Genomic DNA, 19,208 nt, shown 5'->3' with positions numbered 1-19,208 from the left:
ATTTGAAATGTTGCTTTGGCAACTTTTTTTCCACATATATTTTATTTTACTTGATGTTTATTTTATTGGATTTTTTACTCTTTTAGTTTTAGTCAACCATAATAACCCTTTTTTGAGTCCACTTTAAAGTCTAGATCAACATCAATGCAAATACTGTTTAATTCTGTTCAGGTTGGTCACTCAAAAGCGGTTACCACTCTTTATTTTGCTCTCAAAGTTCATCATACTGATGCATTTAACTTAAAAACAAATAAATAAATAAACACATATGTGACCTTGGAGCACAAAACCAGTCTTAAGTTGCACAGTTATATTTGTAGCGATAACCAAGAATACATTTTATGGGCCAAAATGAAAAATTTTTACTTTATGGCGAAAATCATTAGGATATTAAGTAAAGATCATGTTCCATGAAGATATTTGGTAAATTTCCTACCGTAAATATATCAAAACTTCATTTTCAATTAGTAATATGCATTGCTAAGAATTCATTTGGTTTGATTTTCTCAATATTTAGATTTTTTTTGTACCCTCAGATTACAGATAATCAAATAGTTGTATCCCGGTCAAATATTGTCATATCCTAACAAACCACATATCAATGGAAAGCTTATTTATTCAGCTTTCAGATGATGTAACCGATGCAAAAAACAAAAAAAACAAAAACACTGGTCTTGACTTGTTTTGTGGTCCAGGGTAACATAAATAGATTTATATAAATCATACCCATGGACCCCTCAAGAAGACAAAGCTCCACCCAACCATAGGCTCACAAAATCCTGTGCGAAACACTAAACCATGCATTTCAAACACACAACCAAAAAACAAGCTAAATGTGTCCAACGTAAAGCACATGTGACTGACAGCACGAGTCGGTGTCTCCACGTGCGTTTCGTCTTTGCTGCTGAGTCATAATGAGGACGGCACTGAGCGTGCTCCGAGAAGAACGGGGTCACCGCAGCAACGCCGGCCGGCTGATGGGCACCAAATGAACAAATTATGACGCGGCCCCCAGATTGTGATGGGGTCAAACGCCCCCCACCCCGCGCTCAGCCCGCACTCGCCCTCGTTCGCCCTACACTGACACTTCAATTTCCCTCCGAAGCCCCAGTTCGGCCCCCATTCGCCCCGCGCTAATTATGAATGAAAAGTTATCAGCCGGCTCCCCCGGCGCACGCTTAAACAGTATTTCAGAGCAGATCCGCACGTCAAAATGTTATTAGAAACGGGAGGCGCCGAGGCAGATAGTTTGCACGCTGACCCCAGATCAGCTAAATACCGCTGCTAACCGTCCCAGAATGCATCAGAGTGTCTCTCTATTTCACACACCGTTATTTCATCTGTACCCATGCTGGCCAAAGTCACACACACACACGCACACAGCCGTGTCATATGAATATATTTTCATACATCTGCATGCACGCTGCTGAGAAAGACCAGCTGTGTGACGTGACACGCCATAATGAATGCCCGCGTTTGAATGCATGTATGTGCGAGCGAGAGAGATGAGGTTTATCCACCGTGACTAAGATTATAGCGGCCTGTAATGTATTTATGCATAGCATTGACTTTAAATAAGCCCTTTCTCTTTCTCTCAATCTCACCCTTTATTTCAGCTCTGATTAGCCTGCCCGCCGAGGCTCGTGGGTAGTATTCTAATGACCTGTGCCTAACAGCTTCTAGCTGCGCAGCGGCCCGGGCCTGACGAGCCTGTCAATCAAAGCGGCAGCGCTGACACCCGCTCAATGCACCGATACAGGTCACAGGGGCAACCCTGCAGTGATGGACAGGAGGAGAATAGGAATTCTGACAGATGGAGGTTGGAACCTATCGGAAGTTGAAAAGTTTTCTCAGACGAAGGGATATCAAGGATCGTGTGTTATCAGCAATCAGAGTTCATCCACAGCGCTGTCAGCAAGATGTCTGCAGTTTAACAGCATGCTCATATACTAAAAAGTAATAAATCGCTATGACCTTTGCATGCTTTTTGGTGCATTTTGAACAATATTAGAATAGAATTATATTAGAAATAGAACAGGAAACTGGAAAATACTATAGAATGAATCAGGAAATGTATTATTATATGATATAATATAGTGTTGTCAAAAGTACCAATGTCAGGTCAGAAATAAAAAATGTAATGATACCAGCATGTCTCACTAGCATATTGAGCGCGGTACTTCAGTAAAAGTCAGAAATGTGACAAACAAAATTAAAAACGTATTTTTCACATCATGGAATCAGAAAGTTAGATATCCCTTAAAATTAATACGGAGCAATTCCACAACTCACTAAATCACTCCAATGTGCAATTTTGTTTCTTTTAAGAAAAAAATGGCAGATAAATTATTGTAAAATCATAATAATATCCAATCAATTTTAAGCTCTTTAAAAACAAACGGTCAATTGGCAAGTCTGTTTTGTTAATCTGACATCAACCAGTTCCTAAAATATCAGTCCAAATGTTTTGGACCGGTTTAATGGTAGTCTTCACTCACAATAATTACTTCAGGTCTACTAAAATGATTAGTAAGCAACAAAATAAATAACTATCTAATAACATTAAATTATTATTATTGTTGTTTTAAAGAAATGCATTCTTTTATTCAGCAGGGATGCATTAAATTGATCACAAGTGAGAGTAAAAATATATATATATTACAAAATATATATATATATTGCTTTGGCCTTTCTGTTCATTGAATCCTGGAAAAAGAATATCATGTTTTTCACAAAAATATTTAGCAGCACAACCGTTTTCAACACTGATGATAATAATAATAATAATAAATGTTTCTTGGTCAGCGTATTAGAATGATTTCTGAAGATCATGTGACACTGAAGACTAGAGTAATGATGCTGAAAATTCAGCTTTACATCATAGGAATAAATGACATTTTAAAACATATTCAGATAAAAAAAAAAAAACACTTGTTTCAAATTGTAATATTTTCACAATACAATAAGATCAAGGTCCAGAACCCACTAAGAATCTTTTGGTTGAAATATGACAGCAGTGCAGGTCTATAAACGTGTATAGTGTGTGTGTTATTATCGGGGGGTGTCTGTGGGCCGCTGGGATATTACAGTTCATGTGTCAATCCTAAAAGAGGCAGACACAGATAGTATTTGAGAAGGAATGACCACACATGCTTCATTCATCTCTTACTGACATCTCTCCCTCCCTCTCGCTCTCTCGACATCCCTCTCTCCCTGACACAGGACTCTCACGGGAGAGGAAGGAGCCGTCATACTGCGAAAGGTCAACAATCACATACGCTGACAACACACACACACGCGCGCTGGACGCACACAGGAGGAGAAGAAAGAGGCAAGACAATAAAAAACCAACCTATAATACAACAGCACAAAGAAACAGAACATAGAAGACTTCTAGATGGACACAAACAAAAGACTGGAGGGGAAATGATAAAAAGGAAGCGGTATCTAGAGGATTATGTACAGTCTGCCTGACATTTGTACTAAGTAAACCCAAACATCCTGAATATATAAGTACATATTTAGTTTAGAAAGCATTTTATACAAACAACTCAACTCACAGTATTCTAGATAGCATTATTATAACATCAACACAAAGTCATATGAACACATGCACACACACACACACACCTGTAGGGCTGATGTGGAGGGCGAGATCAAGAGTCCTTGCAGGTCAGACAGCAGATTAGGTGACAGGATGGAGCTTTTGGGTGTAGTGACTGGTGCAGGTGAGACTGTCAAACAGAACAAGAACAACAGAATTAAAAACCCAGGCCCATGTATTAATACTTTCATTGGTCCTGTTCTAAAACCTAACTAGAGAGCATATTAAAACATCTAAAGCTGTTCCAAACCATTTCTGAACCATTTACGTCATGATGAGGAAAAAAATATATGTAAGTCACACTGGACTATAAATCGCATTTATTTAGAACCAAGAACCAAGAGAAAACATTACTGTCTACAGCCGCGAGAGGGCGCTCTATGTCTTCAGTGTAGACTACAGGAGCACGGAGCAGCATAGAGCGCCCTCTGGCGGCTGGAGACGGTAATGTTTTCTCTTGGTTAGTTTCTCTTGGTTAATTTCTCTTGGTTCATGTCAAATTAATTTTGATAAATAAGTCGCACCTGACTATAAGTCGCAGGACCAGCCAAACTATGAAAAAACTGCGACTTATAGTCCGGAAAATACGGTTCTTTAATGAAGGAATGAAGTACAATACCATGCAGCATTGTGAATGAAAACTCAAAAAATAGGGACTTAAAAGGGGTTAATTCACCCAAAAATGAAAATTATGTCATTAATGACTCACCCTCATATCGTTCCAAACCCATCATTTAACTAACTATCAATTTAAAATGGTTGTTTATACATATTTAAACAATGTATTTTAAAGGTATTGCAAAATATGCATGTGCATATACTGTGTGTGTGTGTATATATATATATATATATATATATATATATATATATATATATATATATATATATATATATATATATAAATTATTTTAAGAAACTGATCTATTATATAATCCATATAATCCATAGTGCTTCATAAAGGATGGAGGGGGGTAAAAAGTTATTTGCAGAATCATGGGTAATGAAGTTTTTCACAAGAAATTATTCTATTAAACAAGATTATTTTAAAAATAAGTTGAAATAATGCAGACAGATGGCTTCAACAGAAGCCTATACCACTAATTAACAAGCTCAAAGTAGATGTGTCTTTAAAGTTCTAGTTATTGCTCTAGTTCTTGTTATTGTTATAAAGTTTTTATTCAAAATCAATTCCCCTAGGAAGAAAATGATTAGGTTTTTTACTTCAGAAACCACTATGTAGATGGTAGGCAGGTCACTGGAGTTTGGAAAAGAGCTATTCATTATATATCACAAAAGAATAAAACCAAAATCATAAAAAAAAACTGAGTAAGCAACTCACAGTCATCCAGATCAAGCAGAGACACTTCCTTCTTCTCAACTTGCTGAAAAGAAACATAGATGCCAGATGTTACACACGCAGAATAATATACAGCAAAACTTCACACTCAGGAAGTGTGTTTGTGCTCTGTTGTACTTCTCACCTTTATGACTGCTTTAGACTGGACAGGTTTAGGCTTTGTGTTTTTCTTTTGATCTGTTCCCGAGTCTGAATCCGAATCCAGTTCTGATCCGGATTCAGACGAACTCTCAGACGAGGAACTCTCGGAGCCCGATTCACTTTCGGATCGGGATTCAACCTTCACAGCATTTCCATTCTTCTGCTTCCTGTTGTAGTCACACACAGACACAGAAACAACTGAACTATTTGAGTTTACTAACTAAATGAATAACTGCAAATCAACCTACATCCAGTAAACACACCTACATTTATAACCTTCCTTTTAAGAGTTTCTTATGCACTGAAAACTACAATCAATTATGTAAAAACATGTTTAAATCTTAACTCCTGGGTCTTTTTTTGACAACCTGAAAAACTGTTAGACAATTAGACATTACTAAAGAACATTTCAATATTAAAATATCGAAAGGGACGTCGTTTGATAGAGAGAGAGAGCACAAGAGAAAAAGCTGGCTAAATTAGCGGAGGGAAAAAATGTCTGTGTAATTGTGAGACGACTAGATGGATTCGTTTGGCCTTTGGATTTCATTTGCTCAGAACATGTGATACACACACGAACACACACACACACATACAAACACACAGGCTATCTAACTGAAGTGTGCACAGTTCAACGGCAGCATTAAAGCAGGTTGTGAGTGTGTATTAATGAGAGCATTTCACGGTAGTTGAGGATGTGGGAGAGAGCCTTAAGTCATGCACAATAATGACAGAACAGCAAACAAAACAGGCAAAGAGTGCATCGCATACACACACACATGCGGGAGTGTGTGTGTCTATTAGCTGCTTAATTACCGCCTCTAATAAAGGCAGCAGGGTCAACTACAGAAACGTTACATCACAATAATTAACAGAGCAAACTGTGTGTGGATTGGACAAAGTCATCATGTTTGTGTGTTTTTATGCCTTGCAAATGTAAACATTTAGATTTATGTGGTGAACTAAACATATTATTTTTAGCAAAATTGCAAAAGGGACTTTTGATAACTTTGGAAGCATCTGTAAAAATGGGTTAAAAAAAAAAAATGGTGAAATAAATGATTTGCATTGGATGCCATTGATTCATAAAACAAAATGTGCATTTATGAACTTACAGCTATTACTGAGTTGCATTAAAGCTACTCCGTTCACAGATATCTCTGTATTTTGAAAGTTAAGCAAACTAAAAATGCAATGAAAAATATAAATGTTAATTCTGGCACATAAAAATGCATTGCTAAAAATAAAATGCATAGCTTCTTTGTGGTGGGGTCAGTGAAAACATTAAATTACTGAGAATAAAAACCTAATTGTTGAGGCCTGGCGAGTGTGAACGAGAGAAAGAGAGAGAGAGTGTGTGACTGTGTGCATATGAACAGATGGAGGGGGATATTATTGGTGCCACATTTTATTAGTCACGTTTTACACAATGACACAAACACACACATTGAACACACAAATAATTTACCTCCTGCACATATATAAAACCCAAGTTGTACACGGTTCATCCATTTGTGTGCACACTTCAACAAAACCCCCGTATATGCAGATAAGATGACCAAAGTCAATCTCACATACCATCTGTCTATATATTTATGGCACATACACACTTCAAAATAGGCAACAGCATGTAAAGCAAGTATGAAGCACTGGAATTCAGACCACCTACTTTCTCAGTAGAGTTCGATGGGTGTTTAGCAAACATGCATGACCTTTAATGAAGGTTTATGCCTATGTGATTGATTAATGTATCAATTTAAATGAAGAATGCTGGGTTGGACATAAATATGAATGGATGATTTCTAAAATACAATGCAGTTGGGAAGTTTGGTGTTGGTAAGACTTCTGAATGTTTTTAAACGTAGTCTCTTTTGCTAATGAAGACTGACAAAACTACAATAAAACAGTACTATTGTGAAATATCACTACAATTCAAAATAAGTGGTTTCTATTTGAATATATTGTAAAATGTGATTTATTTCCGTAATGTAAAGCTGTATTTTCAGCATCATTCCTTCAGCCTTCAGTGTCCCATGATCCTTCAGATATCATTCTAATACGCTGATTTGGTGCTCAAGAAACATTTCTTATTTTTTATCAGTGTTGAAGACAGTTGTGCTGTTAAATGTCTTCATGGAAGATGTGATGATTTCCATGATGCATTTTAAAAACCGCTTATTTAAATTTGTCAGGATTTAAAAACTGCAGGGAATTTCTTTTGAAAGAATGAATGTGATTGGTCAGTGGGATACAAAGCAAGGTCATGATTGCTTAATTTAAATGAGGTCTTTTACACTGAGTGGGACCATTACCTGTCTTTGCTGTCCGGTTTCTGCTGTTGTAGTTTTTTGTTTTTTAGAGTTTTCTTCTTCTTTTCTGAGTCTGATTCACTGGAGCTCTTCTCCGATTGGCTGGAGCTGCTCCTGTTTGAATCTCCGCTGTTCTCCTCGCTCTCAGACTCACTTACTGATTCTAAATGCACACAAATACAGGTCAAGACAAGCCTCAGATTTGCCAAAACACAAACCAATCCAAAGCTCATGTTTTACCTTCACTGCTGCTGTTGCTACTGTCTTCACTACTGCTTCCCTCTTTCTCCTCCTCTTCTTCTTCTTCTTCCTCTGAATCAGAGTAGAACTTCTCATGTGATTTGGCAGGTTTGGATTTTCTAAGTGCAGGAGCTCCAGCCTCTTTCACCTGCCCCAGTCAAACACAAAGAGGAAATGAGGTCATAATAATGTGAGACTTGGCAACATCACTGCCCTGTGAGTGAACTGTACGTTAAGGCCATTTAAAATTATAGATATAAGATATTTTTATCACTATCTTAAAAAAAAAAAGACAAGGGAGTCTTACCGGTTCTACTACCTCCACATTTCTCACTGATTGGTCAGGAGCGACAGCCGGCCAATCAGAAAGCTCCAAGTATCCACTAGCCTGAGTATTGAGAGTATGAGAGAGTGTGCCAAGCTGAAACCGGTCCCGATCTAAAACGAACAAAAGAGGACAACTGAGAATCAGGTGAGTAAATGTATGTTAATACCCTCAAATATGATGCAATTTCATGGCGGCTGAAAACCTGTAAGGTTTTATTATCAAAGCAACGCCACAAACATCCCTTTAATGGTAAAAGTAAGATAAGATCATTAAAAAATTATAAAGTACAAGTTTAATAATTTTTTTAATTTAAAATAATTTGTAAATTTAAAATTTTAGATTATTTTTCTAAAGACACTGGCATTGTGAGATTAATCGCAAATTATTATATTCTATTTACAAAAAAAAAAAAAAAAAAAAAGTGTCAATTTAAATATTTAGTAAATATTTTCCAGATAATATTTTTTAACTTTAAATACATTATTAATATAATAATATTAATTATAATATTTCATATTATATTATGGATGTAATCATGTATATAATTATAAATAATGTATAATAAATTAGATTCAGTATTATTGTCATTGTATATTTATCACAAGATATATACGATTCTACAGTAATCTACTCCAATATAATCGAATAAATATTCAGCAGCATCATAAAAGTGCCATAAAAAGTTTGAAAAATGTTTTGCTATGCAAAATTAACAAACTAAGTTCTTCTAGTTTATGCCTCTAATTCTGGATATGACTGTACTTCTTTGTCATAATAAACAAAAAAGCAATAAGTGTCTGCACAGGCCTTCAGGAGACGTGCTGGGTAATTGACATTAAACTGGCAGAAATGCCACGGCATTCAGGTCTGCCCACGTGCCCTTCTCACAATATGCTGGTTACATCCCATAATAACCAAGGTATATGAACGCATAATCACTCCGGCTCTGCAGAATATGAACATTAGCGAAAAACACCACTGCACACCACTAGCGGATCTAAACCACAAATATTAAAAATGACAGCAGTTAAGTGTCTCGCAAATGTTATAGGGTAAATTTATACCGCATTAATGAAATTAAGATTAATGGCTGTATGTTTCAGTATACTAATTTATTTTAATCTATACAGTAACCATAGGGACAATCATGAAATCATTGTATTAAAGCAAGAAACCGGAGCACAGATTTGAGATCAGTAGATTAGCAACAGCCCACTTGGACGATTGATGAGTTTTTCAGCTTAAGTCTGACGATTCGCCTTCACTGCAGAGATCATATGTCACAACCTGTGTCTTCACGTGACTTAAAAAAACACACACAAAGACATGCCACTTTGAGTTTCATCACAGCGGAGCATAATCAGCCCTTACAAACTTTATTACCTCCTATTAAGGCCGGGACACGCTTTACGAAGCACCGAAAACGATACTCAGCGCAACAAATATTACCCCCAGCGACAGCCGGCATCAATCACACAGAGCACATCCTTCACGCTAAACCCAAATCCATCCATCCATCCATATATCTACAGGAGCAAATGAGTAACACCCTTTCCTGCTCGAGGGTGTAATTACTCCCGGTTAATTGCAGGTGCAGTGCGTGATCATACAGGAGGTAGTAATAAATCGACGTGTGGGTGTGTGCGGGGCGGACGGGACGCCCAGATTCAACTGTCTGTAATCAAATTATGCAGAATCCAATGATTCAATTCTGCACGGGAGGAACAGAAGGCGAAGCCTACAAATCCATGCCGCTACTCCAGAGAAAAAAAGCCCAGTTCAGAGGCGGGAAAAAATAACTGTGTGCCGCTTGATAGAATCAGTGGCAGAGTTTTTCTGCGTGCTGTATTGATGTTTACGGGTTAGACCTGCTGTCATGGCCTGCGGGGATGAATTCCCATGACAGTGTTGAGTTCTTCAGTTCTGAAGCCCTGCTGGAATGGAAAGATGTGATGAAATAAGAGAAACGGCAGAGAAATCGATGTCAGCAGAACTCTGGAGTTCGTATAGATGTGGTCGTGTCGTTTAGAATGAGAGCATGACGGAAAACTGACGGCTTTGGATTTTTTTTTTGGTTTTAACATGCAACAAAGCTTTAAACATGAGTGATGCAGCCTAGAAATGACTGACCTGCGGTGGTAACTGAAAAGTTGTAGGTTTGGATCTTGCACAGAATGATTTCAGGCATCCCCACATCTTATGACCACTGAATTTAAATGGCTTGTAAAATCATATATCATATTATATTCACTACAGATACTTTAATTACTCTTGAGTAAAACCAGAGATACTTTATAAGAGACATGCCACTTCCTCAATCCTCAATACAACAATACTGCATTAGGAAAACCCGTAACAGCAAAAATGGTGGTTGAATGTACATGTCCCGCCCCTCCCACTGGAAAGCCAATCATCTGCTTTTAACAGTCAAGCCGGGAAAAACATTTAAGCCTATCGTCTGGTTGCACTGACGCATGCGCACAGTTGAGGTTTTGCGACAGCAGAGACGATTTGGCGAGTAAAAGTATAACATGTAGGAAAAAAGGCATTTTAAACCTTATTTTGGGGCAAAGTCATCAATTTTTTTTGCAATTTTTACCATATTTTAAAAGGACTTTGGTAATACACTTATATATGGCACCCTTGGTAAATATGAGCAAATGCGGCTGTGAAAATAAATCTGCATTGTTTATAATTTGATCTTTCATTAAAAAAAATCAAAAAGAAAATCACAAAATTCTAACGTTTAATTGAAGTGAAAAATTTTAATTGGGGGGGAAACTCAAATTATAAAACACATGTTTTTCTCCAATGCATGTTGGCCCTGGCACCTCTACAAATTCTTACGAGTCAAATATTTTCCCCCTTTCCATTGTTTTACTTCAACGTTAGCGTAGAACTTTGTGAATTATTAGTTGGGGGCACTGTAATCACTAAAGAAATTGAAATGACGCTTCAAGGTTTTTACCTTTGAAGGCAGACTGCAGGACAGGAGCCGGTTTGGGTGCCATCAGGATGCGGCGAGCGTACTTGCTCAAGGCTCCGCTCTTCTCGTTTGGGACAATCAGCTGACGAATAAACCGTGTTCGGTCTCTGATGTCGTAGTTCTGATCGTACTTCCCCAAGTTCAAAATGTATTGAGTCAGCAATTTAGTCTGTATGAGAGAAAGAAAGTGAGGTAAAACACAGTCTGATTTCTAAAACAAGTCTGATTTGATTTTACCTGTTTGGAATTGGTCAGGTAGAGTTTGGCAGCAAGGTTGACGATCTGAAGTTTGACAATGTCTTCTTCGTTGGTGAAGGTCTTGGCCATCTTTCGCAGGACGTCTGGGGCAATTTTAGGCACGTGTTCACAGTATTCACCCATCAGCCAAAGGATGCTGGCCCTTGCCATCGGGACCTAAAGAGGCAACAGACATTAAATACACAGTTACATCTATATAAATCACACTATAACACTAAAACAGTTGTGTAATATTGCTCTCGTCTCTCACAGTGATGTTGTCGAAGAGTTTGGCCATGTGTTTGATGATGTCACTATGCTGTGATGGCTGAGTCTGCAGAAGTTTCTTGATGACTACGACGCTTTCAGCAACAACAGTCTCTACAAAGAGAAGAAATGCATGAATACACTGATAATCCAGTATACTATGTCTTTACTGTAGTAACCAGTGTTGAGGAGTGGCTAAGCAGCAACTTAACTACATTTTTGAGATGCAGCTTTAATACACACTCTCCTATATGTGATGTCTTCTCTTAAATGTAGCTTTAGTGAGTCATTTTAGTCATCGGATTCATTCAGGCGATTTAGATAAATCGAATCATTCCTTGTGATCCATTTCTTAGGGAAATGCTGCAGTTTACCATATTTCAGAATTAAATATTTAAGAAACTACATATTAAGCGTTTTCTACTTTTATCAGCTGTGCAGTTTATGTACTTTGTATGTTAAATGCTGTCATCCTTATTGATCTATATTTAATTTTTATATTTAACAATATTAACATTTATATTTTGATTTATGAGTTGATCAAGACATTGAATTTCAAGCACTGTGTCTAATAACTAAACGAGAACTTCAATATGTGTGTGATTACCGTCTCTGTTGGACAGCAGCAGGACCAGGCCGTTGAGGCAGGTGTCTGTCACCTCAGAGATGTTAGTGGCACACCGGCCGATGGCTTGGATGGTGGCCGCCGCGAACGCCTTATCCTGACTCTTCACATATGTCTGGAACACACATATAACTGCTTAAAGCTGCTATTCCTCAGCTGCAATTTTAAATCTAATGAGCTGCCTACCCAGAAAGGGTTTTGAGGCATCATAGAACTATTCAAACTTCATCTTAAGATTCATCTCAAGAGTTTTCTCCCCCCTTAGATTTAACTCAATCTATGAAGCTTTACCTGGAATTCTCTCAGTATGGTGGAGATGTTCGCTTCATTAGCCAGGTTGGTCAAAATCTCCAGCTGAAGGATTTAAACAAAAGCAAAAAAAAAAAAAAAACATTAGGTAAGCAACAAAACATCAGCAAGCAAGCGGAAAAGACACATGAAGGTACTGTGAGTCAATGCTTCACCTTGAGTGTTTTGATGTGTGTTGCATCTGTAGACCTCACATAGAAGCTCTTCATGAAGGGCTCAAACATCCCCTAAAAAACACAGCAGACATTACCACAGGTCTACCTCAGATACTTTAGATGTTTGTTTTTTAACTGCAGTCTTCACCTCAAGACAAGACTACTCGGATTCTACATCAGCATTTACCATTTACCTCAGAAATGACCCTCACTTTTATACCTACATACTTTTTAACACATGGTTTCTTCAAGATAATTTCTCAGTTTACTCAGTTTACTCTCAGTTTAATTAGACCTACTGTACTCAGATTTTACCTTTTGTATTTATCTCAGGTGAAATTCATTTAATAAAATTTTTTATCTCTATATAATTTGCAGTCAGGTTTACCTTAACACTATCTCGGGCTTTACCTCAGTGGTTTCCTAGACATTACCTCAGATTATTTCAGGATTAATTTAAGCAACGCTGGTTAGGTAGGTTTTAAAGATGGTATTTCTTTTGAGATGGCTTTACCTGGTCCTTAGCTGGTAATGAGCTGGTTAAAGATTATCCTTAGCAGGTTTAAGCTGGTCCTAAAATGGTACGACCAGTTTAGGACCAGCACATGACCAGCTTAAACCAGCTCAAACCAGCATCCCAGCTTTAAAACCTACCTAACCAGCATATGCGGTTTTTTTTTTTTTTTTTTAATTTTTTTTTTTTAAAGTGTTCACCTCAACCTTAGCTCAAAAGATGCATTATATTTTTATCACACAGTTTGTCAGATATTACCCTCAGTTTGCATACATAATTGAAGCCTCTAATTTTACCTCAGAACTTTATGTAAGATTTACTTCATATTTTACCTCATGATTTCTCTCAGAATTGAGGCCTACCTCTGATTTCACCTCAGTGTTGACCTCAGATCTTACCTTGAAATTTACTTGATATTTTACCTCATGATTTCTCTAAAATGTGTGGACTACCTCTGATTTGTACCTCTTAATTTACTGTATGGGTTTACTTGATATTTTACCTCAAGATTTTTCTCAGAATTGAGACCTACCTCTTATTCCCACGTCATTGTTTACCTCAGATCTCAAAATGTATTCTATAGTTTACCTCATTCCCTCAGAACTGAGGCCTACCCTTAGATTTTTTACCTCAGAACTTAACTTGCAAGTGACTCCATATTTTACCTCAAGTTTTCTCTCAGAATTGAGCCCTACCTCTGAGTTTACCTCAGAATAAGCACTTGAAGTACACAAAGCTGATTCTAAATAATTAACATTGTTCATAACGTGTTCAGGTTTCATGGGAAAAGCAGGATGAATGTTTCGATGAATCTGTACCTTTCTCTGAATGGACATGGTGGCGATGTTCTGCAACACAACGTACTGAACTTCCCTAAAAGCGCAGAGAATGAACACAAAAACAGGAATTAGATTAAGAGATTTGATCTCCGTCTCCTGATCTCATAGTGTGCATGTGTTACCTGTGGCTCCTCAGGAGCCTCACCAGGGACTTGGTGATGATGTTAAGTTCATGTTTAGGAGCCAAATGCCAGTAGAGCTGAGATACTGCCATCACAACCTGACAAAAAGAAATGATTAATGTTATTAACAAAGAGCTATTCCTTTAAATGTTAAATGTAAGGTACTTAAAAGCATACCAAGAAACTAAAACACAAAATCATCATGGTTTTTCCATGGTATGTTTTTACAAAGGGAGAGAAAGGTGAAAAAAAGACGAATGGACATAAAAAGTAGCTTATGAAAGAGAGACAGATTAATGGGAGACGTGGTGGAGAGTCCCAGTGACATGTGAAGTGAGAGAAAGAGAAAGAGGAGGGTTTGAGCGAGGTTGAAAAAGAGATAGATGGTGATAGATTAGGAAGCCTTCAATGTATGTAATGATTTTGTCTTCCCCAAATTACTTTGACCCCAATATATGAACAGGACAGCAGACTTCAACACATCAACCGCTAAAGCAGCAGAGAGAGAGAGAGAGAGAGAGAGAGAGAGCGCTGATAAAGACAGAGTACAGACTGAGTCTAGAACAAAGCAGGACAAGTTTTAATCAAAACATATCACACACACACTACAAAAAACACACATACACAGAGACCTTGAGCTTCCAGGTTGATGGAGCACTCGAGTCTCCTTGTGTGTGTGTGTGATGTAGGAGGGAATAACATTTTCTGAGCACATTTTTAAGGCCTAGTGTGTGTAACATGATGGAGTTTGGTCTGATACAGCCTTGGTCCCGCTTACATTCTGATGTACAAAAACACACACTCGCACTTAAACACAAAACACACACTCAGGTGCGTCCTGAAGGCCTTGGCTATTGCTCAGAGTTGAACAGGAATGAGCATAAGAGAGAGAGAGAAAGAGAAAACTGAAGAGTGAAGATGTGTGGGGAAATGGAAATATGTGAGCATCTTAAAGGATTATTACAGATTAAATATGAATTAATAAAGAAAGGTTCACGATAGGCTGAGAATTGTTCATATTTATTTTCATTGTATTTTCTGTTGTTCTGTTTTGTTTAGTTTTGTTTTGTTTTTTTAATCATCATTGTTCTGTTTTGATTAATATACCAAAATATTGATTAACTCTTTGTATTTGTATTATGTTTTTTGTCTGTTAATACAAATAAAAAGAAGAAAGGTTGTAACTACTGGCTGAAAACCATCTTACCTTACCTTCTATTTATAATATTTGTTATATTTATATTTAATATTTAATGCTAAATCTATATTAAATTACTATCTATTAATAATTATTATAATTATGATTTACTTTAATATTGATATAAGAATATGAAACAATAAGTATTATGATTAATAGTGTTGTATAATAATAAAAAATGTTTATTATTGATAATACAGGCCACTTTAATAATATTTGCTATACTAGTATTTATATAATTATGCCTTTTATATTTTATGCTTGAAACATATTCAATGTAATAGATTAAATGTACCTGTAATAATGATGTAAAAAAATTAATAATAAAGATTATTATTTAATTATTAATAAACATTAAACATATTATATATTACTATATTAACTTTAAAAAATATTGATTTAATAATAATAATAACAATTAATAATTCTGTTTCTATATTTAAAATTGCAGAAGTTACTTGATTTTTTAATTATGACAGATTTGCTCCAAGAATATTCCTTTAAACAGAAACAGAGTGTTGTGTGTGTGTGTGTGTGTGTGTGTGTGTGTGTGTGTGTGTGTACTCACTGCTGTGTTTCTGCTCTGTAACAGTGGTTTAGTGTTTCTGAGCAGGAGTCTGTGGTCTGGATCCATGATGTACAGATTGGACTGCTCCACTTTCCTTTCCTCCTCTGAATCATAAAACGCTTTCTCACTGTTCTCGTCAAACACAGCGTCCTACAATCACACACACAATTACTAAATAAAAACATCACAAAAATCCAGAGATCATTAAACCAACTCTAAAAATGCTTAAAAGGAACACCAGCAACTTCCTCTTGTGAAACAATCACTACAGTCTACATAACAGCAGTCCCTCCTTCCTACCTGAAACCCTCAATGCTAGCATCGAAAAAGAAAACAAAATGAAAATAGGATTAGTAAAAAATGTTAAGCAGTAATTTTGTGTTCAAATGAAACGACTAATCTTGATAGCGGAGCTTTAAAAAAAATGAGAAATAATAATTAAATACTGTCTGTGCTTAAACACACTGAGAGTGACTCACTTCTTTCCACGGGCTGACAAACTGTGTCCTAGCGTAGCGTGTCAGCATGTGTATGATGACCACCTGACCCCACTCCTCCACGTCCACCAGCAGGTTACACAGCTTCCGATAGTTCTTATGGATCAGGTCGATCCGGTCCGGACAGACCTCCTCAAACGCCATCACCACGCTGCCGGCCACAAGCTACAAAAAACACAGGACAAACAGCAGCTTAGCCACCCGTTAGAAACCCCTTCAGAAATTCTACATCAGTCTGAAGTGTTTTTTCACTCTGTGGTACACTAGTAAAGTTAAAGAGCCACACAGATGGGAAATCAAAAATGACCTGTATTACAGTGTATGATGTAGCTGTCCATCAGTGTAAACAATGTGCAAAGTAATTAAACCAAAAAGTACACGATTTATAAAGTTATTGGCTTCTAAAGTAAGGAGTCGACTCTGAATCGCTGAAACGAGTCGTTATAGATTTCAAATCTTTTGCCCATCTCTATGTACGTCACTAGGAACACTTTGCATAATAATCTCCGCCTACCGTCTTGAGAGAAACAGAACTCTGACCTGCCCCACCCCCGACACAGACGCTCTGGTTGGTGTGAGAGCGTCATGTCGAGGAGACAGTGTGTTTTTAATTGTAAAGGCAAGTTTGTTTTATTTTCACTGCCAAAGAATGAAGATCAGAAGAACCAATGGCTAAAATTCAGTTTTACCACAATACCAGAGCAGTACAACAAATCCCTTTTGTTGTGTTCACAACATTTCACTGATGACTGCTTTTCTAATCTCGGTGATTACAGCGGGATTTTCAAAGCGTTTGGCCATAAAAGAGGGTTCATTACCAACTTAATTTAGACCAACGAGCATCTCCAAATCACAACGCGAAGTATGATTATGAAGTTATGTATTTGTTTTCTCCCGAGCGTCTTATCAGTATGTGTGCTGTCTGCAGCTTTTCTCTGCGCTGATCGTCATGTACAAACACGTCATTAATGAAGTGTAACTCCGTGAATACTCAACGAAGAGACATGAGAGAGATATCTATAGAAAGCTTGACATGTCTACTTTAAAACTAAACAAGTGCTGCCGAAAACAGATATTCTGTGATAAAGTAATCCATATGAAATCAACGCAATGTCTGTTTTTCATGTCTCCCTTCGTTATATCTAATGTGACCAAGCCCCCGCACTGAACGCGCTATTCAGATTCAAACTGAAGCGCGCGGCTTGAATACACCCACACAGAAGAAAAAGCAGTGAGACTGTTCAAGTTTTTTATTTTACTGTTTGCTTCGCGGTGAGAGGAATAAGACATAATTCACCCCAAACAGATGCTAACGCATAGTTTACCGTGGAGGTGTGTGCGCAACAACCAATCAAAACTATGTCAGTTGACCAATTAGAACACAGTATGCTACCGAAAGGTGGGGTTTAAGGGAACTGAATATTTTGAACAGCTTCGCGCGAACCGTTTGGGGATCTCTGAGAATTGAGATAATTTTAAAATGATATTTTGACAAAATGACAATGTTTTTTAACCTTGGATGGATTTATACCTAATGTACAGGACTTATAAACAGTGATAGGAAGCTTAGAATTTTCATCTTACTGGCTCTTTAAGTTTAGAGTTCTTCATTTTGATTGGTTGTTACATTCCAGGGGAGGTCAATCAACTGATTCGGAATGTTAGTTTAATTCTGAATATTTCATGATTTTTCAATATGAGTGGCCGTTTTACACACAAGAGCATTTTAGGGACAAAAATCTGGAAAATGAGAAACAAATAAAAAATAAAAAAATTATAATAATATTTTATATATATATAGATTCATACTATTATTTATAAAACTAATGATAATTATAACAATAATAAATGTGGTATCAATGAAATAAATGACTGTTAATGTAAATGTTATTTTGGACTAATTAAATTACATTTTCAATAATTCAATAGTTCAGGCGTGAAAAAATACAAATTTGCACAAGATCAGACATTTTAAGTTTTTAGATGATAATAATTTATAAGAGAATTAAATGGTTATGAAATAACAAGCAACAATTAATGATCCACTAAAAAACCCGAACTACCCATAAATATTTGTGCACCTGAATGACAAACCAACAGACCAGTGACTCAAACAATCCATTAGGGACCATTAGAGAAACATTATATTCAAATTATATTGATTTATCTGAGATAAACAAAAATTTAAGAGTATAAACAAACACAAAAATTTTAAAGCAAAGAAAAGCAAAACCGAGAAACACATACATATGTGTGTGTGTGTGTGTGTATAAATATATTTATATATATAAAACACACACACACACACACACACACACAAACAGACACACATATGTATATAAACACAAATGTAAAAAAAACACACACACAAACAAATTTTAGTTTTATGCTTCAGTACTCATGTGGAAAGTGTCAGTTTGAATATTGGCTGTTATTTTATTGTAATTCTACCTAACTGAACCTGCTATAAATATATATTACATTTGCATAAACATGAAAAGAAGAACAAAGTCATCTGTACACATTCACTATTACACTGTGTCTAAAGTTATAAAACTGTGGAGACACACACAAACACATGCTGCACACACACACACACACACACACACACACCTCTACAGCGTCTGGCCAATTATCACTCACCCGCTTCTCCTGCAGCAACCCTAAAGATGTGCTGGAGGTTTCTAATTGCAAATTAAGCTGATCAGGTTATATATGCGTCGTAATTACAAACCTCAGTGTGGTCTCAAAACAAACAGATGCTTGGAAGATGACAACCTGTTCTGCTTCCCACCGAGCTAATATAACACACCACTCTCACTTTAGACTAATGAACTACAGTATATGAGAGAGAGTGTGTGAAAACAACACAGAGAGAGAGTTTGAGCAGGTCAGGTGCTTCATTCATCATC

At 36.8% G+C, this 19,208-nt stretch overlaps 1 protein-coding gene across 1 annotated transcript in view; it reads right to left on the bottom strand.

The window, feature by feature from the left end:
- LOC127941820 (AP-3 complex subunit beta-1) overlaps positions 1-19,208 on the bottom strand; it is a 55,266-nt gene that overhangs the window by 21,583 nt on the left and 14,475 nt on the right. Inside the window, exons 7-22 of the mRNA XM_052537262.1 lie at positions 16,279-16,461; positions 15,800-15,949; positions 14,034-14,131; positions 13,891-13,945; positions 12,559-12,630; positions 12,386-12,448; positions 12,077-12,209; positions 11,474-11,583; positions 11,203-11,379; positions 10,948-11,134; positions 7,959-8,089; positions 7,652-7,799; positions 7,415-7,574; positions 5,086-5,269; positions 4,944-4,986; positions 3,631-3,734 (exon numbers count right to left, since the gene is read on the bottom strand). Of these exons, the coding sequence (XP_052393222.1) occupies positions 3,631-3,734; positions 4,944-4,986; positions 5,086-5,269; positions 7,415-7,574; positions 7,652-7,799; positions 7,959-8,089; positions 10,948-11,134; positions 11,203-11,379; positions 11,474-11,583; positions 12,077-12,209; positions 12,386-12,448; positions 12,559-12,630; positions 13,891-13,945; positions 14,034-14,131; positions 15,800-15,949; positions 16,279-16,461 (1,998 nt within the window). The remainder of the gene's footprint in view (positions 1-3,630; positions 3,735-4,943; positions 4,987-5,085; positions 5,270-7,414; positions 7,575-7,651; positions 7,800-7,958; positions 8,090-10,947; positions 11,135-11,202; positions 11,380-11,473; positions 11,584-12,076; positions 12,210-12,385; positions 12,449-12,558; positions 12,631-13,890; positions 13,946-14,033; positions 14,132-15,799; positions 15,950-16,278; positions 16,462-19,208) is intronic.

Source organism: Carassius gibelio, chromosome A21 (genome assembly GCF_023724105.1).
Source record: "Carassius gibelio isolate Cgi1373 ecotype wild population from Czech Republic chromosome A21, carGib1.2-hapl.c, whole genome shotgun sequence".
Classification (NCBI taxonomy): domain Eukaryota; kingdom Metazoa; phylum Chordata; class Actinopteri; order Cypriniformes; family Cyprinidae; genus Carassius; species Carassius gibelio.
The sequence above is the reverse complement of the archived record's forward strand: the minus strand, read 5'-3'. Positions and strand labels throughout refer to the sequence as shown.